We start from the raw sequence: 26,055 nt of genomic DNA, 5'->3' as shown, positions 1-26,055 counted from the left end.
TACAACAGCTTTGATGGCCATTCCAGAAAGGTGCTGCTGTCCATGCAGAGCTTCCCCAAGGGGAGTACCTCAGAGGTGAACGTAGTGGTGTTCAGCAGTGAGGTATGTAGCACTTTTGAGGATGAGTTAGTGAGCTCAATTGTCAGAACATCGTATTTTGTAAACGAAGACACATTTACCTATGATTTCCCATTTTGCCTATGTATGGTGAGTTTATGGGCAATTTTTGGGACACACGTATATTTAATATGCCTGGTAATTTTGGTTATTCCTGAGTGCTGACTATTTTTATTAGTTTTGTGAAGTTTGTATAATATCCTTTTTCCCCCCTGCAGTTAGACTTTACAGTTTAATGCTCACTTTGAACTATTCTCGTAGCTTAAAGCATTTTCTGAAAATCAGAAGTGAGTTGGAAGCTGGATGAACTTTGTCCACAAATATTGGGGACTTTGGTCCTAAACACTCTTTTAAAGGGTTGGGGCCAGAATCCATTTTATTATATACATAAGATTCAGTTCTGGTTTAGAGAGGTTGCTGGCATTGCGAGTATCATGATTTGAAACGGTATCTCATGCTGCTCTGAGGTAGCAGAAGTTATTTATTTACCTTGGTCTAAGAGGGGGATATTCACTTTTTGGTTGATCCTGTTGAGCACATTTGGCTTTGCTGTCTTAGATTTGTTTTGCATGACAGATTACATTATTGTTAAGAAGGATATAGTGCAGTTTGTTTTGAATATGTGCAGTTTGCAGTACAAGTTTCGACATTGTGGATTTAACAAAGTTCAATGCAGGGTAGATAGCTAAGGTCTCAGGTGGCATATTCTAGAAGTTTACATTTAGAATTGTTTATTTTCTTACCTTTAAAACATTAAGAAGGGGCAGAGGCTATGGCTCAGTGAGCAGGGCGCTGGCCCCATATACCGAGGGTGGCGGGTTCAAACCCGGCCCCGGCCAAACTGCAATAAAAAAAATAGCCGGGCGTTGTGGCAGGCGCCTGTAGTCCCAGCTACTCGGGAGGCTGAGGCAGGAGAATCGCCTAAACCCAGGAGTTGGAGGTTGCTGTGAGCTGTGTGACGCCACGGCACTCTACCGAGGGCGATAAAGTAAAACTCTGTCTCTACAAAAAAAAAAAAAAAACATTAAGAAGGAGGTGCTTAAAAAATGATAAAAATGTTTTATATTAGATCTTTAGTTACGTATTCCTATAAATTCTAATTTGGGAAAGTCAGGCACTTAAGATAGGTTACTATGTGTGAAAAATATAGCATCTTTTCAGAAATGCTTTTCTGTAAAAAAAAAAAGTAATAAAAGTTGTATGCTGTATGAAATGGTTATACCCCATCGTTTGGACTTAAAGGTCTCACACATATTTTTTCTTTTTTGACAGTTCTGTTGAGTTGGAAGAATTGGCAAAATGTCTGGACCATTAAGAAAATGGATTTTGTAATTAGCTTTAAAACTAGGCCAAGCAAATAGTTTTCCTGCATATCAGATTTTTAAAACAACATATATTCCTTGGATTAGTCTTTGTTTTTGACCTAATACCACTTCTATAAATGCCTTCTACAGTTTCAGATCACTGGGGACACCATGTAATAATTGTGTATTTCAAAACATTCTTTTTGTTTCTGTAAGTTGGTATTAAACTTTAATCAGTTAAAATTCTTATTATTTTCTTCTTAAAGGAAAATGTACCTTAACTTTTTTTATAGCGTGAAACAAACATACACAGTAGAAATCCTCTGTTATTAATACATAAATGAAAATTACATTTTTCCCTATTGGCGTGTATCTACAAATACGAAAGGAGGAGAAAGATAATATAATTTTAGGTTTACCAAATATGGTGTGTATTCAAATAATACTTGACCAGCTTATCTAAATTGTACATAATATTTGGACTAGTATATGAATTTGGTTTTAATTATTATGTTCACCAACCTGCGATATTAAGTATTATTTTGTTTCTGTAACTAACCATGGTCATCATTTCTTTTCATTTCTTGTACATGTACATTACTTGTTCTAAATAGATTTTAATTTTGGAAACATGACTGTTGAAATCAGTTTGTACTTTATTTACCTATCTGACTCTGTATTTTAGTTTTGAAGAAGAACATTATTGTAATTTTCGCAGGCTTTTCATGAATCCTTTCACAGGCAAAGAATGAAAACTTCTGACTGTTTTGTTCCCGCATAAGAAGACATACTGGGAAGATCTTAGCATCTTTAGTGTAGGTAGTTAATGGTAAACAGTTCAAGAATTGATTTTTGTTTGGAAATCTGTACTGACCAAGGATTAAGCTTAAGGGTTGTGTGAGTCATTAAAGCTGTGGTCTTTCCATGTGGAGGCTGATAGAAAACATTTTTGTCTTGAGTTTTATTTGCTGACTTTTTCTGTTGCACAATGAATCATGTTATTGGACGAACTGAACATATGGGCTATAGCAAATAGTAATGGTTTTATAGTACAGATCTTACAATTAAATTTTACTTATTGCTTAAGTGTGCAGCATTTTTTTCTGTTTGGAATTTTTAAAAAATTATTTTCTTGGGCGGCGCCTATGGCTGAAAGGAGTAGGGCGCCGGCCCCATATGCTGGAGGTGGCGGGTTCAAACCCAGCCCCAGCCAAGAATTGCAAAAAAAAAAAAGAAAGGAAAAAAAAGATTTTCTTATGGGTCCTTCAGAGTATGTTTGCTCTAGCACATGTTAAGACTTCTGTTGTAAAGTTGACATTTTACCGTGTTGCATCTGCGTTCTGTCGGCACCTGTAGGAAGACCTCAGTACATGCTGTGTACTCTCTTTTGCTTCCTTCTTTCAGTTTCTTTTTTTTGAGACAGTCTCACTTTGTTGTCCCGGGTAGAGTGCTGTGGCATCACAGCTCACAGCTCAAACTCTTGGGCTCAAGCGATTCTCTTGCCTCAGCCTCCCAGTTGCTGGGACTACAGGCATCTGTCTGCCACAATACCCGGCTATTTTTAGAGACAGGGGTCTTGCTCTGGCTCACGCTGGTCTCAAACTCGTGAGCTCAGGCATGAACCTCTGCACTTGGCCACCTCTTTCAATTTCATATTACAAATCATTTTGATGTAGTACTACAGAAAACAGCATTTAAATGGCCATGTTAATAATTAGCCCACTGGCACTAGCCCACCTATATTGTATCAGTTCATGGTTTTGTTTTACTGTTTCAAAAATAAAGTACATTTTTGAAAGAATGAGTTGAAGAATAGTAAGATTAAAATAGTCCCTTTTAACTTAAGTGATCCATTTTTAAATTTGTAATCCAATAAAGTTTTTTGTTGTTAAACATTTATCACATTTTGTCATTTCTTTAGACATTTAAGCTTGTACTTTTTATTTAAAAAGTCTTCTCCTTACTCCTCAATTACTAAGGTATTTTTAAAGTGCAGTTTTAATTAACAAAGCCTGGTCTTAAAACTAGTATTGAGAAGTAGTACAGAGTATGCTCTTCTCTCTCTTTTCTTTTTTTTGAACCTCTGTTGATGGATGAATGGATGGTTCTGATTAGATACATGAGTATATCCCTATGTACATTTAATGTAACAGGAAAGACTAAATCAGGAGTCTTGCTATTGAAAGACACTGGACATTTATAAAGTACAAAGTGTATGTTTTTAGGGGTATGTATGTATGTATGTATGTATTAAGACAGAGTTCACTCTGTTGTCCAGGCTAGAGTGTTGTGGCATCAGCCTAGCTTGCAGCAACCTCAAACTCCTAGTCTTAAACAATCCTCCTGCCTCAGCCTCCTGTATAACTGTCTAATTTTTCTGTTTTTAGTAGAGACGGGTCTCACTCTTGCTCAGGCTGATCTCCAACTCTTGACGTCAAGTGATCTTCCCACCTTGGCCTACCAGAGTGCAAAGATTAGAGGCATGAGCCAAGGGTAATATTTTATAATATGTACCTCCTGGGCAAAGTAACTCTATTAAATGAACATGCTGGGGGATTAAGTTAGACATAGTGGCAAACAAGGAGGAACCGTTCTTGAAAAACAAAAAGTAACAACTTTAGTTTTCTTTCTTTCCTTTCTTTTCTTTTTTTTTTTTTGAGACAGAGTCTTACTATGTTATCCTCGTAGAATGCTATGGTATCACAGCTCATAACAACCTCAAACTCTTGGGCTCAAGTGATTCTCTTTCCTCAGCCTCCCAAGTAGCTGGGACTATAGGAGCCTGCCACAACGCCCAGCTATTTTTTGTTGGTGTTGCAGTTGTCGTTGTTTAGCTGGCCCGGGCCAGGTTCAAACCCACCAGCCTGGGTGTATGTGGCCAGTGCCCTACCCACTGAACTGTGGCACTGCCACAACTTTAGTTTTCTTCTTGCTGACCTGAGTAGTGGTGAGCATTTGTTTATAAATTTTGTTAAGCCATGGCAAAAGTTCTAAAACATTTATGTTCACCCAGATACCTAAATCTGTGTACGTCTTACAGACGGAAAATGTTCAAAGTACTAACAGGTCAGCAAAAGAAATAACAGGCTGTGCTTTGAATTTTTATAACTACACAATAGTTAAAGTGTAACTTGAGGATTTGAATTGACTGACTTCTCAAAATAAAAAGGTACATTTAACATTGTGATTTAAAGAGTTTTAACCAACATTTATTCTTCATGCCCCCCCCCCCATTTAGCTATAAAAAATTAGCATTTCAAGAGGAATTATATATCCCACTGGGAAATGTGATGAGGGTAATTAATCACGGACAGGCAAAAGCCACAGATCAAGAAATAAGCTAAGTACCAGCCTTAAGGATACCACTTCACAGGAAGTAGGACAGAGTTACAAATTCCTAGGTAGTAATACAGTGATCTTTAACTGGTGTGCCATGAAAAATTTTAAAGATCATTAATTAAATTTTTTTTGAGAGAGGTTCAAAGCACAGTAAATATATTCCTTTCTTTACTCTTTTTTTGATAACTATAATTTAGTGTGCTGCAGAAATTTATATGTTTAAGTGTGCTGTGAGGTTAAAAAAAGGTTGAAAAGCACTGTAGTGATAGAAAAATTACGTTAAGGATAATTTAAGTAAATTGAAGTCAGTTGAAAGTGATAGTGAACTACAGGCAATCCCTTGATTTCATATGATCGACTTAGGATTTTCTGTACTTACGAGTGGGCTCCCGGAATTCCCTCTGAGGGTAGTTGATAATTAAGTAATAACTCAGGAGCTAGTTTCTTTGCATGTAAGCAAACCTGGGTGGCATAAGCTTTTTGTCGTGCAGCATCTTTACAATAGTACATTCGTTGTTTAGCTCACTTTCTTCTAAGCTTTTTTATTCAATTTTGTAAGTCTGTGTTTACCCTTGTGACTGTGCCTCCAGAGTCCATGCAAGTCCAGGGGCCCTGGAACAAAGAGAGGCGATTATAATGGAAATGAAAGTCGGAAGGATTGAGTGTTCAGAAGGCTAGATGCCATCATTCAGTTTTTTCCCTTACGGCCACGACTAGTAGTAGCTTGACTATCAGAGCAACTAAAAAGGGTAAAATGAGAATGGTGGAACACAGGCAAGGCAGTGCTCCAGTGAAAACACCAGTTCTACTAAGCTGTGTAGTAGATTAATTATTGGAAAGGTTATTATTGATTTGGTTAGCTCAAAATAAGTGTAACATTCTTATTAGCCTAGGAATTGAAAGAGCACAGATAATTCTGTAACTTAGTATAGGAGGATTATTATTGTATTTCATTATTATTACCACGTATGAGCCATTATAGCATTATTATTACAGTATACCCATTGTTCATCAGGGATCTGAGTTACATACAAACCCAATCTAAAGGTGTTCTCAGGATTGAATCTCACTTGTAACCCAGGGTTTGCCTATGTAATAGGAAAAAGTCTCATCCTGGCTGTTAGATAACCAATAACTATGAGGTTTGGGTGGTTTTGTGGGTTTTTTTGAGACACGGTCTCTCTCTATTGCCCAAGCTAGAGTGCCATGGTGTCAACCTAGTTCTCAGCAACCTCAGACTCCTGGGCTCAAGCAGTCCTCCTGCCTGAGCCTCCCAAGTAGCTGAACTACAGGCGCTGACCTCAATGCCTGCCTAATTTTTTTTATTTTTAATAGAGACAGAGTCTTGTTCTCCCTGAGCCCAAGGGATCCTCCCACCTCGGCCTCCCAGAGTGGTGGGATTATAGGCATGGGCCACCAGGCCCAGCTCAATAGCTTTAACTTAATAATTTAAGATGGAGTTGGTAAGTTGGTGTGGGAAATTTGTTCACAGCCTAGAAGAATGTCGTATTTAGTGTGCTCGTGAGTTTTCTTAGTTATGTTTTTGTCTGTTAAAAAACTGTTACAGTTTTTTCTTGGCTATACCGGAGTCAAGATACAAAGAATGTTCCACAGGTTGAGGACCTGTAGAGGTAGGATGGATAACTACTGGCTGGTAATATTTTAGATTCTAAAGGAAGAAATATAATGAGCTAGGGTCTCAGGAGATCTCATTTGGTGCTTTAATTCTGCAGAGTGATGCAATGGTTTTAATAGTTGAAAAAAAATGTTTGTAATCAACCTGTGTACTCACTCTTATACTAATTTGTCCAACTGGAGGATGGAAAATGAAAGCACAGGTAACTACCTCAAATGAATTTACCTTGTTCTGATTCCTTGCCTTGGATGAAGACAGCTAATTATTACTTTTTCCCTTAATGGCCATGACTGCAAAAGTATAAACACATTTCATAGCCGTATCCCAGATAGCCAGGTTAAATTAGTCTAAATGTTTTCATAATTGGACGATAACTGCTTTGAAATAAAAGTTATTTGTGTAACAAAGCCAATGTGAAAGTGTAGCTTATACTAAAAAAGCAAAGAGAGCACCAGAGTTCAAGATGGTGTAGCTATAGCCTTCATCTGTTTGGCACTAGTTAGTTCCCAAATACTTTTCTTTTTTCTTCTCAAGCAGATGAATACTTTTATTAACATGTTAAGTTTTGTTTTCCTTTTAAACATGGTAGGATTTTGACCTCAAATACTTGGCAGTTCTGCTACTCAAATGAACTTACACCTGAACAACCTATGAACCTTTAAAGTGTCCCTTCCAGGCCAGCTTAGGGTCCAGGGCAGATGATTCCATGCTTTTTCCCCCAACCCCTCAAGGGCTTTTGCACATCTCCCTTCTATGCCCAGGATTCCTTGAAATGCATCAGGGTGTTACATCAACTTGTACAGAACATCAAGATTGCATCCTCTGTTCTAGGTTCCATGTCAGATAAAGATGAGTTACATTGTCCAAATAAACTCACAGGACAATTACATCAGATAGTGTACCACATAGAATTTAAATTTCAAACAAAATACGTAACTCCTCTTTTGGTCTCACACAGAAATTAAAGTCCCCAAATATAGACAATACTGACCTTCACCCCAGATTCATCAGGCTAGCCGGATCAGCCCCATCTACATTTCCAGTTGAAGTCTGGTCCTTTCTTCAGCAGCTGCTGCATGGAGTTGTCTTCCAGAATCAATGTAGCTCCTTCAGCAACTCCAGAGCTGGAACTCCCAACTCTGAGTTTTCTGTGTAACACACCGAAGTTGCAGGGAGCTATCAGGTCACACAAGAAAAAGAGCAAAGCAGGGCGGTGCCTGTAGCTCAAGGAGTAGGGCACCAGCCCCATATACTGGAGGTGGTGGGTTCAAACCCAGCCCCGGCCAAAAACTGCAAACAAAAAGAAAAGAAAAGAACAAAGCACCTCGATATTTAGAAATAACAACCAAAGCCAGGAACAAATGTGACTGCTGCAAGACCTTATAATCTAAACCTAATTAGTTCCTGTATGGAGAGAATTTTCCAAACAAAACAATTTCCCCAACCAAAAACATTGAACAATCAAAACTCATTTTGAGACACAGACCACAGCAGAAACATGGTGTAAGTGAAGGACAGTATAGGCAGAGGGAAAAAGAGAAAACAAAAGGCCCTCTGGTTTCATTTTCTCCAGGGTATCAGTCAGTCACCCGTTGACCAGAATCTATTGGCTGTAAATGCCACCAGGGCTGCTTCAAAACAACTGGCTTTCCTCCATCTGCCAGACCAGCTCCAGCAGCACCTCTGCTGTCCTTGCCTGTTCCTCGGTCACCCTGCCCTTGACTTCAACATTTGGGTCCTGAAGATAATTCAGTGCACTCTCCTCCCAGGCCTCCACCTAGGTTGTTGTTTTGTTGTTGTGGCATCTTTGTAGAGTGCTGTGATGTCATAGCTCACAGCAACCTCCAACTCTTGGGCTAAAGCAGTTCTCTTGCCTCGGCCTGCTGAGTAACTACAGGCACCGACCACCTGGCTATTTTTAGAGACAGGAGTCACACTCTTGCTCAACCGGTCTCAAACTACTAACCTCCAACAATCCACCCGCATCCGCCTCCCAGAGTGGTGGGATTACAGGCGTGAGCCCCCTGCCCGGCCCCGTCTGGGTTTTGGATGCGTATTGTCCATCTCCCACAACTTGCTCCTGGCCCATGTGTCCTCGTGCCCCTTGCAGATGACGGCAGCAGAAACTGCTTGGAGTCTTCCTTGGGCTCTGCCAGCTCGATGATGTCCAGGGCCTGTATCTTCTCCTGCTGCTGTGAAACTTTGGTCATGACATCTGGAGCAGAGAAGTGGTGAACAAAATCCCCACTTTTCCTGATTTATTACAGGACAGCAGCTCTCTCTGTGGACTCCGGGTGTTTTATTCACTGTCCTATTCTGTCCTGTGCTCGTCCTTGATGACTGCTGAGCTAGCACGAATGAACCGTCCCTTGGGGCTCCCTGCTCCCCATGGCCTGTCATATGCAGATAGAATGAAGCTGAGGGGAGTTGAGATGAGAGAAAGCCCTGGTAATGCTGGACATCAGTCTAGTCGTATGGAAGTCAGTTTTCCTTTGTGCTTAAGCTTGTTTGAAACAGGTTTCTTTCATGACCAATATCTTGGGGAAAATATCTTAAATTATTTTAGGTTAATATTTGCGTTAAACTAAAGAACTGATATCAGAATATCGAAAACTGTAAGAACACTGCTGAGATTTCCAATCACTCTGCAGAAGCAAAAGAGATGTGGAATAGGACGACGGTTTCAGTGACAGCTACGGGTCCTATCAGACTGGTTTATCTCAGTGTTATTTTACTGGTCTATCTCCATCTTTTTAACATTTTTTTATTTTGTGTAGTAAGAGCAGATAACATGAGATCTGCCCACTTAAGTTTTTTTTGCTGTTTTTTTTTTTAAGACAGTCTCACTGTCGCCCTCAGTAGAGTGCTGTAGCGTCACAGCTCACAGCAACCTTGAACACTTGGGCCCAAGCTATTCTCTTGCCTCATTCTCCCAAGTAGCTGGGACTACAGGTGCCTGCCACAACCCCCAGCTATTTTTTGTTGCAGTTGTCATTGTCGTTTAGCTGGCCCGGGCTGGGTTCGAACCCGGCCCCCTCGGTGTTATGTGGCTGGCGCCATAACCACTGTGCTACAGACGCCGAGCCTGCCCACTTAAGTTTTTAAGTGTATGGTATAGCTAACTATAAACATAACGATGTTTAGCAGATCTCTAGAATTTATCTTGTTTAACTGAAGTTCCGTACGCACTGTATAGCAACTCCCCGCTTCCCTCCCCAGCCCCTGGCAGCCACCATTCTACTCCGGCTCTGTGTGTTTGACGATTTTAGATGCCTCCTGTGAGCAGACTCAGGCAGTTTTTGTCCTTCTGTGATGGAGTTCTTCCCCTCAGCATAGCATCCTCAGGATTCGTCCGTCGTCATGATCCATCAGTCTTACCATTTGAGGCGGGATTTCATCATTTTTTAGGGCTGAATAAGATTTCATTATATAGGTAATCACATTTTCATGACCCATTCAACCATCAATGGATATATATATTGTTTCCACATCTTGGCTTTTGTCATAGGGCCGCAATAAATGGGAGTGTTTCTTTTTGCACAAACACCCAGAAGTGGTATGGTAATTCTATATTCAATTTTTTAATTTTAATGGAAAATTTTACCGTTTTCTATAATGGCTAAGCTGCACCATTTCTATATCCCTACCAACAGTGTACAAGGACTCCAATTTCTCCACATCCTCATCAACGCTTATCTTCTGCTTTCTTGATGGCCATTCTAGCAGGTGTGAGAGGATATCTTAGTGGTTTAGATTTGCGTTTCCCTTATTAGTGATACTGAGCATCTTTTCATATACATATTGGTCATTTGTCTTCTTTGGAGAGATGTCTTTTAAAATCATTGGCCCATTTTTTTTTTTTTTTTTGTAGAGACAGAGTCTCACTGTACCGCCCTTGGTAGAGTGCCATGGCGTCACATGGCTCACAGCAACCTCTAACTCCTGGGCTTACGCTATTCTCTTGCCTCAGCCTCCCGAGCAGCTGGGACTACAGGCGCCCACCACAAAGCCCTGCTATTTTTTTGTTGCAGTTTGGGGCTGGGTTTGAACCCGCCACCCTCGGCATATGGGGCTGGCGCCCTACTCACTGAGCCACAGGCGCTGCCCCATTGGCCCATTTTTAAATTGGGTTTTTCTTACTATTGAGTTATAGGAATTCCTTACATTATTTTGGATATTATCCTCTTACCAGATACGTGATTTGCAAATACTCTCTCCCATTCCACAAGTTGCATTTTCACTCTGTTTATTGTTCCACTTATAGAACTGAAAGTTTTTACTCTGATGTACCCTCCCACTAGTCTATTTTTGCTTTGTTCCTTGATTTGTGCTTTTGGTATCAAATCCAAGAAACCATTGCCAAGACCAGTGTCATAGAGCATTTCCTCTGTGTTTTTCCTTAAGAGTTTTACAGTTTCACAACTTAATGTTTAGCTTAATTAGCATTTAATTCATTGTGAGATGTTTTGTACATGGTGAGTGGTGGGGTCCATTCTCACTCCTTTGCATATGGACATCCCATCTTCCCAGCACCATTTATTAAATAGACTGTCCTTTCCCCAGCATATAGTCTTAGCTTCTTTGTTGATGATCCATTGACCGTACACATGTGGGTTTATTTCTGGGCTATCTCTTCTGGTCCATTGGTCACTATATCTGTATTTATGTTCAATATGATACTATTTTAATTATTGTGGTTTTGTAATGCATTTTAAAATCAGGAAATGTGATATTTCCAGCTTTGTTTTTCTTTCTCAATCATTGTTTTGACTACTTGGCCTCATGTAGTGGTTCAGACCTGAAATCCTAGCACTCTGGGAGGCTGAGGTGGAAGAATTGCTTGAGGTCAGGAGTTGGAGACCAGCTTGGGCAAGAGGGAGACCCCTCTCTCTACTAAAAATAGAACAACTGGCCAGGTGTGGTGGTGGAGGCCTGTAGTCTCAGGTACTTGGGAGGCTGAGACAGGAAGATCACTTGAGCTCATGACTTTGAGGTTACAGTAAGCAATGATTTTGCCACTGCCCTCTACCTGGGTGAGACTCTTGTCTAAAATAAACAGACAAAAAAAAAAAAAAAAACCACTCCATAGGGTTATGAAAGAGTTTTAAAAATCGAATGCAGAAATGATGCACAGAAACACTTCAGTATATTCCACTTAAAATTCTCAGTGCTTTCAGTATGACGTTGGAAGGAAAGATAAATGAAATTAATCTTCCACCAACAAGTAGTAATTCTTACAATCCAGTAGTACCGGGGCAACAGTGAGGAAGTGCCCTGGGGTTTGCCGGCCCAGATCAGAGCTCTTCACTGGTCTGCAAATTCCATTTCAGCACTGTGTCCAGATGAATCCCTCTGATGGAGCTTCTTGGTGGAATAATGTTGATTTTCTAGTTTACTTATCTGCATAGAGGTCGTACTGTGCCTGGCAGTAATTTCCACTGCCTGTCAGAAACTCTATAAATGTGTGACCAAGAACACGAAGGGAATTTGTTTAGTCACTGAAGATTGTTGCTTTACAACAGGTAGTCCCAAGGCAGTGGCCACACAGGTGGTAGCAGTGACAGTGGGGGCTGGACAGGGGATGTTAGGAGCTATCTCAGGGGCATGCAGATTCATTCAGGCCACTATTTTCTGATTTGGATGCCTTTTATTTCCCTTTTTCCCCTAATTGCTCTGGCTAGGTCTTCCAGATCTACAGGTATATGTAAAATACGGGAGAGTGGGCATCCTTGCCTTTTTCCTGATCTTAGAAGGAAATCTTTCAGGTTTTCACTATTAAGTTACGATATTTTCAGACGTGTTATGTTGAAATAATTTCCTTCTATGTATAGTTCTAGCTCAGAGGGTGTTTTTTATTTTTTGTCATGAGAGGATATTGAACTTTTTCAAATGGTTTCTTTTTTTAGTCATGTGATTTTTATCCTTCATTCTGTTAATTTGGTTTATCACATTGATTGATGTTCTTTTTTTTTTTTTTTTTTTGCAGTTTTTGGCCAGGGCTGGGCTCAAACCCACCACCTCTGGCTTATGGGGCTAGTGCCCTATTCCACTGAGCCACAGGCGCCACCCGATTGATGTTCTTATGTTTAGCCAACCATCTTTTCATTCCAGGATGAAGTTCACTTTTCCATTTAATGTGCTGTAGAATTTGGATTGCTTATATTTTCTTGAGGGTTTTTGTATTTACATTCATCAGGGATATTGGCCTGTAGTTTTCTTATAGGTCTTTTTCTGGCTTTGGTAGGGTAATTCTTGCCTCATAAAGTAAGTTTGTTAAATGTTCCTTCCTCTTCATTTTTTGAGAACAGTATGAGGATTGGCCTGACTTCTGTAACTGTTTGGTAGAATTCACCAGTGAAGCCATCTGGACGTGGGCTTTTCTTTGAAGGAAGACTTTTTTTTTTTTTTTTGCAATTTTTTTTGGCCAGGGCTGGGTTTGAACCCTCCACCTTTGGCATATGGGGCTGGCGCCCTACTCCTTTGAGCCACAGGCACTGCCCGAAGGAAGACTTTTTATTTCTGATTCAATCTCCTTGCTATTTTCTACTCAGCATTCAGTCTCAGTAAGTTGTATATTTCTAGGAATTTATTCATGTCTTCTATGTTACCCAATTTGATGGTAGATAATTGTTAATCTTTTGATCTTTTTAAAATTTTTGTGGCATCAGTAATAATGCCCCTCTTTCATTCTGATTATATTTACATCTTTTTTCTTAGTCAATCTAGCTAGAAATTGTCGGTTTTGTTTATCTTTAAGAAGGAAAAAAAAATTCAGATTCACTGAATTCTGTCTTCTATTTTTCTGTCTTCTATTTTATTTCTGCTCTAGTCTTTATTATTTCCTTCTTTCTGCCAAGTTTGGGCTTAGTTCTTCTTTTTCTAGTTCCTTGAGGTATAAAATTAAGTTGCTTATTTGAGATTTTTCTTCCTTTTTTAATGTATTTAATTGCTATAAACTTTTCTCTTAGTATTGCTTTTTCTGTGTTTTTGTGTGTGTGTTTGTTGTTGTTTTGAGACAGAGTCTCACTATGTTGCCACTCTCTGTAGAGTGCTGTAGCATCACAGCTCACAGCAACCTCAAACTCTTGGGCTCAAGCGATTCTCTTGCCTCAGCCTCCCGAGTAGCTGGGACTATAGGCGCCCACCACAACACCCGGCTATTTTTTGGTCGCAGTTGTCATTGTTCTTTAGCAGGCCAGGGCTAGGCTCGAACCCGCCAGGCTTAGTGTATGTGGATGGCGCCCTACTGACAGAGCCATGGGCGCCGAGCCAGTACTACATTTTCTATATTCCATAATTTTTGATGTTGTATTTTTGTTTAAGTTGAAAGTATTTTTTTAGCTTCCTTTATGATTTCTTCTTTGACCCATTGGTTATTTAAGAGTATTAATTTCCACATATTTTTGAATTTTTCATTTCTTTCTTCTATTACTCATTTCTAGTTTTAGGCCTTGGTGGTTAGAAAAGATACTTGGTATGATGTCAGTCTTCTTAAAAAGACTTGTTCAGTTACCTCGCATGTGATCTGTTCTGGAGAATGTTCTATGTGCTGTTTAGGAGAGTATGTGTTCTCCACTGGGGACGCTCTGTGTGTGTCTGTCACACCCATTCGGTCTGTGGCTCTGGTCAGGCCTCTGCCTCCTCCCTGGCTGTCCGTGTGGATGCTCTGTGCATCCTTCCGAGTAGAGTGTTCAAGTCTCATGTTATTGGATTGCTTTCTGTTTACACCCTTAGTTCTGTTCGTGTTTATACACATTATTTAGGTGCTCTGATGTTGGGTTATATAGATTTATAATTGTTGTCTTGCTTGCAAACTGGCCCTTTTGTCATTATATAATGTTCTTTGTCCCTTGTTACATTTTTTTGACTTAAAGCCTGGTATAAGTGTGGCCACTATTTTCATAGACTATCTTTTCCCATCAGTTAATTTTCAGCCTGCGTGTGTCTTGAAATCTAAAATGAGTCTTTCATGAGTGGCATATAGTTCAATTTTTTTCTTTAATCTATTCAGCCACTTTATGTCTTTTGATTGGGGTGTTTAATCCACTTACATTTAAAGGAATTATTAATAAAGTAGAACTGACCATTGTTTTTCATTCTTTTTTGTCTTGTAGCTCTTTTTTATCTCTTGTTTTTCTGTCTTCCTTTGTGTTTTATTTCTTTCATGTGTGTGTGTTTTGTCACTTTGTCACCCTGCCAGAGTGCTGTGGTGTCACAGTTCGCAGCAACCTCAAACTCTTGGGCACAAGCCGTTCTCTTGTCTCAGCCTCCTGAGTCGCTGGGAGTCCAGGTCCCTGCCACAACGCCTGGCTAGTTTTAGAGGCAGGTCTCGCTCTAGCTCAGTCTGGTCTTGAACTCATGAGCTCAGGCAATCTGCCCACCTCGGCCTTCCATAGTGTTGGGATTGCAGGTGTGAGCCAGCATGATTTGCCTTGTGTATTTTTTTTTTTTAAATACTCCCACACAACACCCTTTTTGTAAGGATGTTGTATGGGAGTATTTAGTAACTAATTATTTAGTATTTAGTAACTTTTTTTTTTTTTTTTTTTTTTTTTGCAGCTTTTGGCCAGGGCTGGGTGCCTTGTGTATTTTTTATAGGTAATTTCTTGTGGGTGCCATGGGACTTACATAAATGTCCGTTCTTTTTTTCCCCTTTTTAAAATGGCCGTCTAATTCTGTGTGTGTGAGAAAACATGTCCATAAGACCAAATAATAATTAATCTTCTTCCTTTAAAAACTTTTTATATTTAGTAATTATTTTTAAATTCAGACATGTCATTCTTAAGCTAATTTGGTTTGATTCAATCTCCAGCCCCCTTTTTTTGAGACAATCTTACTGTTTCCCGGCATCAGCCTAGCTCACAGCAACGTCAAACTCCTGGGTTCAAGGAATCCTCCTGCCTCAGCCCCAGATAAGCTGGGACTACAGGCACTTGCCATAACATTTAGCTCATTTTTCTACTTTTAGTAAGATGAGAGTCTTGCTCAGGTTGGTCTCAAACTCCTGGCCTTAAGGGATCCTCCTATTTAGACCTACCAGAGTGGTAGTATTATAAGCCTGAGCCACTGTGCCTGGACTTTCTGTGTATGCGTGTACATGGAGATGGGGTCATGTTCTGTCTTCCAGGTGGGAATGCAATGGTGTGATCAGGGCTTATTGTAGCTTTGAACTCATTAAGCTCAAGCCATCCTCCTGCCTTAGCCTCCCGAGTAGCTAGGAATACAGATGTAGATCACCAAATACAGGTATGTACCCCCATGCCCAGCTAATTAACTAGTTTTTTTTTGAGACAGAGTCTTACTATGTCACCCTCGGTAGAGTCCTGTGGCGGCATCACAGCTCACAGCCACCTCAAACTCTTGGGCTTAAGTGATTCTCTTGCCTCAGGCTCCCGGGTATCTGGGACTACAGGTGCCCACCACAACACCTGGCTATTTTTTGGTTGCAGTTGTCTTTGTTCTTTAGCTGGCCCGGGCGGGGTTCAAACCCACCAGCCTCGGTGCATGTGGCCAGCTCAGTAACCACTATGCTACAGGCGCTGAGCCTAATTAACTACTTTTTAAAATAATATTCTATTTTGATTATTTGCCTTACTAGCATATTCTTCTGTGACAGTTCATTCAAATGAATATACTCTAATGTCAGGTCTGCAATTCCATCCCCCATTGGGTAAGTTGGCATTACTTATAAAAACCCTAGTTGGTGATTGCTGCCCTTTATCTAAGTTAGACATTGAACATTGAAATTTATGATTACGCACATGTCAGGAAAGAAAGCTTAGTTGACTTAGCTCTAAGTTTATTAACAGGGAAAACACCAATGATTTTATTTGTAGTAGTGTCATCTTTACAAGTGAAGGTGGATTTTTGTGTGTTTATTCTGTTGTGTTAACTTCAGTAAGAAAGCAGTGTGGCTGGCTAGCTTCCACAGGCCCTGAGAGCCAAGGAGGTCTGTAGAAGGGGCTCTTCTCCCCACCACCTCCCCCAACTGGGGTTTATTGCCTTCTTCTTTTAGGATAAAATTATGAACTGGAGGAAATCCTCTCCCGGTGCTCTGATTTTCTGGTTTACATCTGTGTTGATGCACGCGTGCTCACGGGGGGCTTTCCAAGGACACTGGTGTTGCACAGTGAGCTCACTGTGATCTCTGGTTTACTCACATCTCACTCTGGTTTACTAGCTGTGAGTCTTTGAGCAAGGCACCTCCTCTCTCTGCCCTACTGGAATCAGAATATCATACTCTCATAGGGTGTAGCTTAGGACTAAACAATGTGTGAAGCTCTGGAATAGTACCTAGCTCAGTCAGTGAGGGAGCGTTTGGAATGGCTACTATTGACTTTGTGAACTGGGACACAGTGTGCCCTACCATGTGCTGTCTCCATTAGCGGCTAATTTCAGAGCTTGTCCCTGCAGCTAGTCTAGACGCATCACCCCCTCATCTCCCAGGAAGCAGCCAAAGAGACACCATGCCCATCACCTCACCTCCTTACCCATGGAGGGGGTCATTTTACCCATGGAGTGCTCAATCCATGGGTAAAATGACCCATGGATTTACCAATTCCTCAATTTACCAATTCCTTTTAGACATTCCCCAGTAGGTAGTTTTTGTCACTGTAATGATGGTTGGTCTTTATAGTGAAATAATAGAAAAATTATTAACTCATATTTTTCTTTTCTTTTTTCTTTTTTTTTTTTTTGAGACAGAGCCTCAAGCTGTCACCCTGGGTAGAGTGCTGTGGCATCACAGCTTCACAGCAACCTCCAACTCCTGGGCTCAAGCGATTCTCCTGCCTCTGCCTCCCAAGTAGCTGGGACTACAGGCGCCCGCCACAATGCCCAGCTATTTTTTGGTTGCAGCCGTCGTTGTTTGGTGGCCCGGGGTGGATTTGAACCCACCAGCTCAGGTGTATGTGGCTGGCGCCTTAGCCCCTTGAGCCACAGGCGCCGAGCCTAACACATAGCTTTCAGTGAGGCATGAAATCTCCCTACCTGCTTTTTTTCTCTTCCTAACTGCCTCCCCCCAACTCTTGTGGATCTCTATCCATTGAGGAACCCAACAGACCAAAAGGAAACATTAATTCTCTTTACCTTTCCCCAGCTCCTTTCTCTTTTAGAATTTGTTCATTTAAACCTCAAGTGATTTCTGAGTATCCCTGATAGATGAAGAATCAGACCGAGAAAATGTCTGTCTGCAACTTTGCCCGAGGAAAAACAGACACAGGATTCACATTCACAGCACCTTGTGAGTTCAGCTGCAGTTTCCTCCCCCCCTTAAATTCTGCTCCCCACTGCACTCAGCTCTGGCCTTCTTCCTTTCTTTCTGTGGGTGCCATGCCACTCTCTCGTTTCTCCCCCACACCCTCTCCCCTTCTCTGTTCTCTCTCTTCTCATCTCCTCCCCCTACTCTCCTCCCTTTACCTAACATAACAAACAAACAAACAAACTTAGTACTCCTATATCCTAATCTTGGCCTAGAGAAATTCTTTTCTTGCCTGGCCCACAGCACCTACTGAGCAACTGAGCACTTCCGAACCTGTCAGTGACTACAGAAATGTATCTGTTTATAGTTGAACTTGATGGCTGTGGGACAGATTCAGAAAAACCCTAGTTGGTGATCGCTGGGGTAGATTCTGAGCAACTGAGCATTTCCTAACCAGATTCTTGGAAGCGAAACTGCTCAGCTAGTGGATACTACATTCAAAATGGCAGATCCTGCCAGGTTACTTCTCAAGCTGTCATGGGAGCTTACATCTCTGTCAGTGCGTGTCTGTGCCCATTTCCTGACTTCTTTGCTGATATTGGATACTTTGTATTCCTTTTGGTTTTTGCAAATCCAAGGGGAGATAGTAACCACAATCATCTCACTGTTTTGTTTTTATGTGATTATCTTCTTGTATTTATTATATTCATCTTATTGTTTGTTAACCGGTTGATTCGGTTACTTATCTTTTTTATTGTGCCTTTTTTCTTCTAGCCATTTGTCTCTTATTAATTTCTAGAGACTGCTAATAGAGTAATCGTTAGTTAATTTTATAGCCTGAGGTTTATACTTTTTCTTTCATGATACAGAATTTAAAAATTTTTGGATGCAATCGAATTTATCAGTATTTTCTTAAATGGTTTTTGAATTTTATATTTTGCTTAGAAAAAAATCTTTTATCTGAGGTTATAAAAATATTATCTATATGCTCTTCTAATATTATTATTATTTTTTGAGACAGACTCTTACTTTGTCTCCCTTAATAGTGTGAGACATGGCATCATAGCTTATAGCAACCTTAAATTCTTAGGCTCAAGTGATTATTTTGCCTCAGCTTCCAGAGTAGCTGACACTGCTGATGGGACTACTGGGGCCTGCTGCAATGCCTGGGTATTTTTTTTAAAGAAGGGGTCTCACTCTTGCTTAGGCTGGTCTAGAACTCCTGAGCTCAGGCCCAAAGACGAAAGATTATTCTGAGGTGTGAAACAAAAGAAAAACGGAGTCCTGGTTCTGTGTGGTCAATGTGGTCTTATTCCATCTTGGTGCAGGTGGGGTGAAGTTCCTGATCAGGAAAGAATTCCACATGTGGTCTATAGCGGTAGAGGAAGAAACATGGCGGACCCAATTTCCCCACCCCAGACCAGGTCTGGCCACAACTTTGGGCCTTCCATTTCCAAAACAGGATGAATATCCTGCCCGCTTTTTAGCCTGTCTTAACGAAAGTCTCTGCCACTAGGCCACCATATCACCAGAGAGTAATGAAGGCAGACTCATCATTAACATAGGTTTTAACTCTCAGTCTACACCTGATACCTAGAAAAAACTTCAAAATCTCCTTTGTACCCTCAGACACCCCTGAGATCTCATTGACAACACCACCTCTTAGAACTCCAGGTATTGGCTTCTGCCATTAGACAAAATCTGGCATCTCCTCGTAATTCCTCAGGGCACCCCGAAAGAACGAGGGCTCCTCCGGGACCACGTTTTAAGTGCAATAGGCCAGGTTACTGGGCAAAACATTGCCCAAATCCAAACCCCTCCCAAACCATGTCCAGCCTACAGAGATCTGACTGCGCAGGTCCTTCTGTGGACCTGGCTCACAGACACTCTCAGAATATGGCAGAATTTCCTGACCTCCTGGGCCTAGTTGCTGAAGACTTACAGTCCCTGAAAGATCAAAATGCTGCTGGACAATCGCAAATCTAAACTCCAGGTATCTTTCCTAGTGGAAGGTAAGCCAATTCCTCTTCTGATTTAACGGTCCTCCCAGTATTTCTAGTCTGTTATAAGGAGGTGAGGTGATGGGCATGGTGTCTCTTTGGCTGCTTCCTGGGACATGAGGGGGTGATGTGGACGACCTGTATAGAAAATGGGAGGTGGAGGGAGTGGTGTTTGCAGGAACATTCTTGCGTCTTCAGTCTGGACTGATTGGTACCCACGTAGGGCAAGGATATGAGTGGTTGTTTTGGGGTGCCTGTCTGGTTAATAAATCGGGAAATGAGGTGGAGAATTACTGGTCTACAACTGAGAATGAAAAAAATTATAATTAGTGGGCATATCACAGGCAATAACCAAGGAGGAAGATGGATGGTAAGAGGTGGGAGCCTGCAGGGACTGTCAGGGCCACCTGTAATCCTGAGAGGACATCTCCACCTAGTGGGGGAACATTGCATGAAGGGGTAACAAGGGATGAAAGTGAGAAAGAACACACCACAAGTTTTTATCATCAATACTCATCACAGAGATCCCTGCTCGTTTTAGAGGATACCATCACTACCTATGTGACTAGAGAACTCACACCTGCTGGAGAGCAACTCCGTCTATGGACTTTTTATATGAATGAATCCTAAAGTCACCCACAAGGAGGTCAGGTAGCCTTCTTGGAGGAAGTAGTAGTGAGGTATTATTTTTTATTATTTATTTATTTTTGAGACAGAGTCTCACTATGTCGCCTTCGGTAGAGTGCCGTGGTATCACAGCTCACAACAAACTCAAACTCTTGGGCTTAAGCTATTCTCTTACCTCAGCCTCCCAGGTAGCTGGGACTACAGACACCTGCCACAATGCCTAGCTATTTTTTGTTTTTATTGTTGTTGTCATTGTTTAGCAGGCCTGGGTTGGGTTCAAACCCGCCAGTGCCAGTGTATGTGGCTGGCACCTCAAACACTGAGCTATGGGCGCCAAGCCAATAGAGGTATTCTTAAAGGAAGGGTGCTTTAGCTGGGTAGAAGGTGGCATTTTAGAGAGAGCAGAAACCAAGGTTCATCAGTAATCATGAAAGTCTGAGAGGCATATGTGTCTGTTCTTCAAATGCATAGTCTAGAATGGCGTGTGTGTGGCTGGCGCCCTAGCCACTGAGCTGTAGCGCCAAGCCTTCATTAGAATTTTAAAGTTACGGCAGCACCTGTGGCTCAAAGGGGTAGGGCGCTGGTCCCATATGCCAGAGGTGGCCGGTTCAAACCCAGCCCCAGCCAAAACACTCCCCCCCCCCAAAAAAAAGAATTTTAAAGTTACAACTCAGATGGATTCCATTGTTAAAGCTCGTTATGTGGTAGCATATTTAATAGTAAAACAATCAAAACCAGAATTTATTAATGTATGGACAGCATGGCAGCTATAATTTGCCTTGTAGAAAAAGGGGGATATTTCTAAAATCAGTTTGTCTCACCAGACTCTAGCCAGATGAATCGAAGAAACTGGAAAATCTATTGAAAGAAGTTTGCACAGTAAAGCTGTTCGTGGTAAATTTTATGCTTTGGCTATAGATGACGGTACTGCTGCTGCAAACATGGCTTACGTTGGCATTGTTATTGGAGGTATTGATGATATAACGTCGGAAGAAATGGCTTCTTTAGTGCCATCAAGACACAGCTAGGCTCACGCCTGGCATCCTAACACCCTGGGAGGTTGAGGCAGGTGGATCACCTGAGCTCAGGAGTTCAAGACCAGCCTGAGCAAGAGGGAGACTTTGTCTCTACTAAAAATAGAAAAACTAGCCAGGCATTGTGGCAGGTGCCTGTAGTGCTGGGAGGCTGAGGCAAGAGGATCACTTGAGTCCAAGAGTTTGAAGTTTTTGTGAGCTATGACACCACAGCATTCTACAAAGGTGACAGAGTAACACTGTGTCTCAAAAAAAAAAAAAAAAAAAGACACAACTAAATCAAGAGATTTATATGAAGCAATAAAAAAATGATAAAGTGATTTTCTTTGTCTAGTGTTACCGTCTCTGATATAGTTACTAATGGTGCCCAACGATTCTAAGTAAAAGAGATGGACTTGTAAAATTAATAGAAGATAATGCAATTGCTGTCCCTAAACTCAGATTTGATGAAGTATCATTTATATAGTACATCAAGAAAATTTATGCATAAAACCTTTAAAAATGGATTATGACATGCAAGTTGTCATCAACTCTGTGAATTTCTTAGGGGCCCAGGGACTGAATCATCGCCTATTCCAAGAATTCCAAGTATTGATGCCGACTATGTGGCGGGCGTCTGTAGTCATTTACTTTTTGGAAGACGGCTAAGTTGAGGCTAAAAGTTGAAAATATTTTATGGTTTGTGACATGTTACAAGTCGTTTATGGTATCAAAACCCAAATTTATAGGCTTGTAATCTTAGTACTGTAAAGGCCAAGGTGGGCAAATTGTAGGCCCGTTAATCCTAGCACTGCGGGGAGGCCAAGGTGGGTGGATTGCCTGAGCCCACCACAGATTTGAGACCAGCCTGAACAAGAGCCAGACCTCTAAAAAATAGCCAGGTGTTGTGGCAGGCGCCTGTAGGCCCAGCTACTCAGGAGGCTAAGGCAAGAGGATCGCTTGAGCCCAAGAGTTTGAGGGTGCTGTGAGCTATGATGCCACGGCACTCTAGCCAGGGTGACAAAGTGAGACTGTATCTCAAAAACAACAACAAAAAATAGTGTGAAGGGTCCAGGTAAATCCAGTGGAATCTCTGTAAGTTGACCACCCAGGGACTGTAACTGAAAGGCATAAACAATGGCGTCCAGAGACGAGGTCACAGAGGAAATGGCCAGGCCAGGCTTATTGAAAGGGGAGGGTGACCTCTCTGGGAGTGCAAAGATGGTGCCGGCACCTGGGGCCAGGTGGGACTACAGGGGGTTTAGCGAATTCTGTAGCTTGCCTAGAAAGTTAGGATCTTTTGGCTTGTTTCTCAAGGGGTGGGCTAACCAGATCCTTGGTATCTTTGTCTTAGGAGGATGAGGAGGGGAAACGGGTTTGTGTGGGCTGCTTTAGGCCCCCGAGAGTAACAAACTGGTTCACATACAGAGAGGTCAACACAAGGAGCTAGGAGCTAGGCCTCCAGTCTTGATAGGTACACATGGTGCATGTCTGGTCTCTGAAAATTAGGTGGTCAGTGAAGGGAGGTAGTCAGCTGCGGAGGTTCTTAAGGGCCAATCACCATACTAACAATCTGCAGATAAAATCTAATTTCACTGGCGGTTGAGAAGAAATGGCTTCCCTTAGAAAGTCCCATTCAAGTCAGGTCCTTCTGTACAGTTCACAACTGAAATATTCACTTAACTAGTATTTAACCAGCTTTTACTTGCCCTTGGAGGAAAAGAATCTTGTTTTCAACCTGATTTTTGTTAAGAAAAATACTGTAGGGTGGCGCCTGTGGCTCAAAGGAGTAGGGTGCCAGTCCCATATACTGCAGGTGCCAGGTTCAAACCCAGCCCCGGCCAAAAAACTGAAAAAAAAACAAAGAAAAATACTGTATCAAAAATACTATCAATGTAACTTGATACAATGGAGTCTGACTATTGTGACCAAGTGGAACATAGTTCTTGTGGTGGGTTGGATGGTAATGTGTGTTATGGGGTCAGAACTGTGGGTTTTTGCTGTTTGTTTTAAATACACTTGGGTTTTTAAAGAACTCTCCCAAGGGAGCAGCAGCTTTGGAAGCGTGACCTGTGGGACCGTAGAAGGTGGTGGCTTATGATCTTAGTCCCGGCCTGTACTCCAGCCAACTACTGCTGAGACACACAGCCATGGGCCAAGTGACCCGTCAGCAGCCCTGGGCAGGGCAGGGAACTCTGGTCTTCCTCAGATGGTAGCTTTATGTGTGTGGAGATTCAACGGCTGCAGGACTTAGATCCATCTCAAAACGGGTGGACACACGTTCACTGCTTCAGGGTTCCAGTGTGTGTGTCTCCTATGGCTCCATTCCTGCACGGTATTCTATAATTTTGACATATACTATATTTTCACTAAGTGACTAAATTAAAAGACATGGGTTTTTTGTTCAGCAAGCTGGCCCTATCACCATTGCCACCATCACCACCCCAGTATGGCTTTGGAGTGAAGCTCAGTTATTGGGTTTTCACTGTCTACTAGTTCAACACTCACGTCCCGGCTGTGTGAATCATTGTGGACCTGAAAATAATTTCTTGTAAAGTTGAAGGCAAGTGTACTGTTATTCAGTATTTATACAAAAAGACCAGGAGTCTTCACTCTTGCTACTTTGATATAGCATTGAGCTCTCATGTTACACTGAAACACATGATTTATTTTTAAAAAGCTATAAATACATAAATAAATAAATAAATAAATAAAACAAAGGCAAGGCTGGCCAGAGAGCTAGCAGTCTGACTACAGAGGCCCTTGGTTATATGGTGGCCCAAGAACTTGATATTTGTACCCCAGGCAATTGGGAACTACTTTTTTTTTGTTTGTTTTGTTTTGTTTTGTTTTTTGGCCGGGGCTGGGTTTGAACCTGCCACCTCCGGCATATGGGACCGGCGCCCTACCCCTTGAGCCACAGGCGCCACCCAATTGGGAACTACTTTTAAGGCTTGGCAGGATGGTGACAAGCAGATTTGGGTGTGAGAAAGCTCACCCACTGGCTGGCTGAAGGATGGACTTGAACAGGCTGATGCTGGATGTGGGAGACGGGACAGGAGGCTCTCTGGGCAGTGATGCAGGTGTGATCATGGAGAAGGACAGAGAAAAGACACACAAGAAACGCTTGGAGGTGGCGCTGGTGAGGCTGGACGATTATGTTTGGGAGGCGCGGGACAGGGTGGACGTTAACACGCAGATGAGAGCTTAGGTGACCGTTTGGGTCCGGGGGATGCTGGCAGGCAGTGGGTGATGAGTCAGAATCAAGACCTGGTGTTTCACTCATCTTCAGGATATGCCCCTGGAGCTGACAGCTGGCTGCCATTCTCAAGTTCAGGAGAGCGTCTAGACTAGATCCCAGTTTGGTGTTCATCTGTATATTGGTAAGTATCTTGTTTATTTTTATTTTTTAGTTTACACAGTGACTTATGTTGGGTAGCAAATGCTTTTGAATCAATAAAGTCTTATGATAATGATGTATTCTTTGTTTTGTTCATCAAGTCAAATTTGTTTAAACTCTCTTAATTAAAAAAAAACTTACATGTGATTTTTTTGCAGTGATTGATTTGGGTCTGTTTTAATTTTTTTATTTTTAATTCTTATGGGTACATAATAGTTGTACATATTTATGGAGGGCATGTGATGTTTTGATATAGGCACGAAATGTGTCATAATCAAATCAGGGTAATGGATGTATCTGTCACCTTGAGGATTTATCATTTCTTTTTGTTAAGAATATTCCAATTCCACTATTTTAGTTATTTTAAAATATAAAATAACTTATCAATAACTAGTTACCCTGTAGATCTTGGTCATTCTGACTATATTTTTTGCACCCTTAACCATCTCCTTCCCCGACCCTGCCACCCTTCCCAGCCTGTGGTAACTCTCATTCTACGCTCTGTCTCCAGGAGAGCACTTGTTTTAATTGAGTGAGAACATGTGAAATTTGTCTTTCTGTGCCGGCTTATGTCACTTAACAAAATGTTCTCTGGTTCCATCCATGTTGTTGCAAATGACAGGTTTCGCTCTTTTTTATGGCTGGATTCTATTCCATCATGTCCACGTACCACGTTTTCTTTATCCATTCATCTAGTGATGGACACTTAGTTGATTCAGATCTTGTCTGCTGTGAATATTCCTGTGGCAGACATGGGAGTACAGCAATCTCTTCAACATACTGATTTCCTTTCTTTTGGATATGTACCCCACAGTGGGGTTGCTGGGTCCTATGGTAGTTCTATTTTTAGGGTTTTTATTTATTTTGAGACAGAGTCTTATTCTGTCACCCTGAGTGCTGAGGTGTCATAGCTCACAGCAACCTCAAACTCTTAAGCTCAAGTGATCCCTTTGCCTCAACTTCCAGAGTGGCTGGGACTACAGGCGCCCGCCACAACGCCCAGCTAGTTTTTTAGACATGGGGTCTCACTCTGGCTAGGCTGGTCTCAAACTCGTGAGCTCAGGCAGTCCACCCACCTAGGCCTCTCAGAGTGTGAGCCTCCACATCCGGCCCTATTTTTCAGTTTTTGAGGAATCTCCATACTGTTCTCTGTAGCAGCCGTACTAATTGACATTTCTGATTGGTAGGTATTTTAAACAATGAGAAGGGGATATGAGAACCATAGGAGAACATACAGACTGGTATGAAACATAATCTGAAGCCCCCACCTTGGGAGCTATCATGGTAACTAAGATGTAGTAAGTGCTACTGGATTTGAGGTGCTGTCGTTTTAATCATCAGCAACACTACAGACAAAGTACCATTGGTATCCTCACTTTTATCCAGGATAATACCCAGGAAGGCGAAATCTCCACACAG

The 26,055-nt window shown here is 41.6% G+C and overlaps 1 protein-coding gene across 3 annotated transcripts in view; it reads left to right on the top strand.

The window, feature by feature from the left end:
• The window catches only part of TCEA1 (transcription elongation factor A1), a 59,940-nt gene extending 56,620 nt beyond the window's left edge, over positions 1–3,320 (top strand). For all 3 annotated transcript variants that reach the window (XM_053558829.1, XM_053558827.1, XM_053558830.1), the window contains exon 10: positions 1,390–3,320. In XM_053558829.1, the coding sequence (XP_053414804.1) occupies positions 1,390–1,398 (9 nt within the window). In that variant the 3' untranslated portion in view covers positions 1,399–3,320. The remainder of the gene's footprint in view (positions 1–1,389) is intronic.
• Positions 3,321–26,055: the final 22,735 nt, after the last annotated feature.

The sequence above is a fragment of the Nycticebus coucang genome, chromosome 13 (assembly GCF_027406575.1).
Source record: "Nycticebus coucang isolate mNycCou1 chromosome 13, mNycCou1.pri, whole genome shotgun sequence".
In the NCBI taxonomy this organism is placed as follows: Eukaryota; Metazoa; Chordata; class Mammalia; order Primates; family Lorisidae; genus Nycticebus; species Nycticebus coucang.
This window is presented reverse-complemented; position numbering and strand designations above follow the sequence as displayed.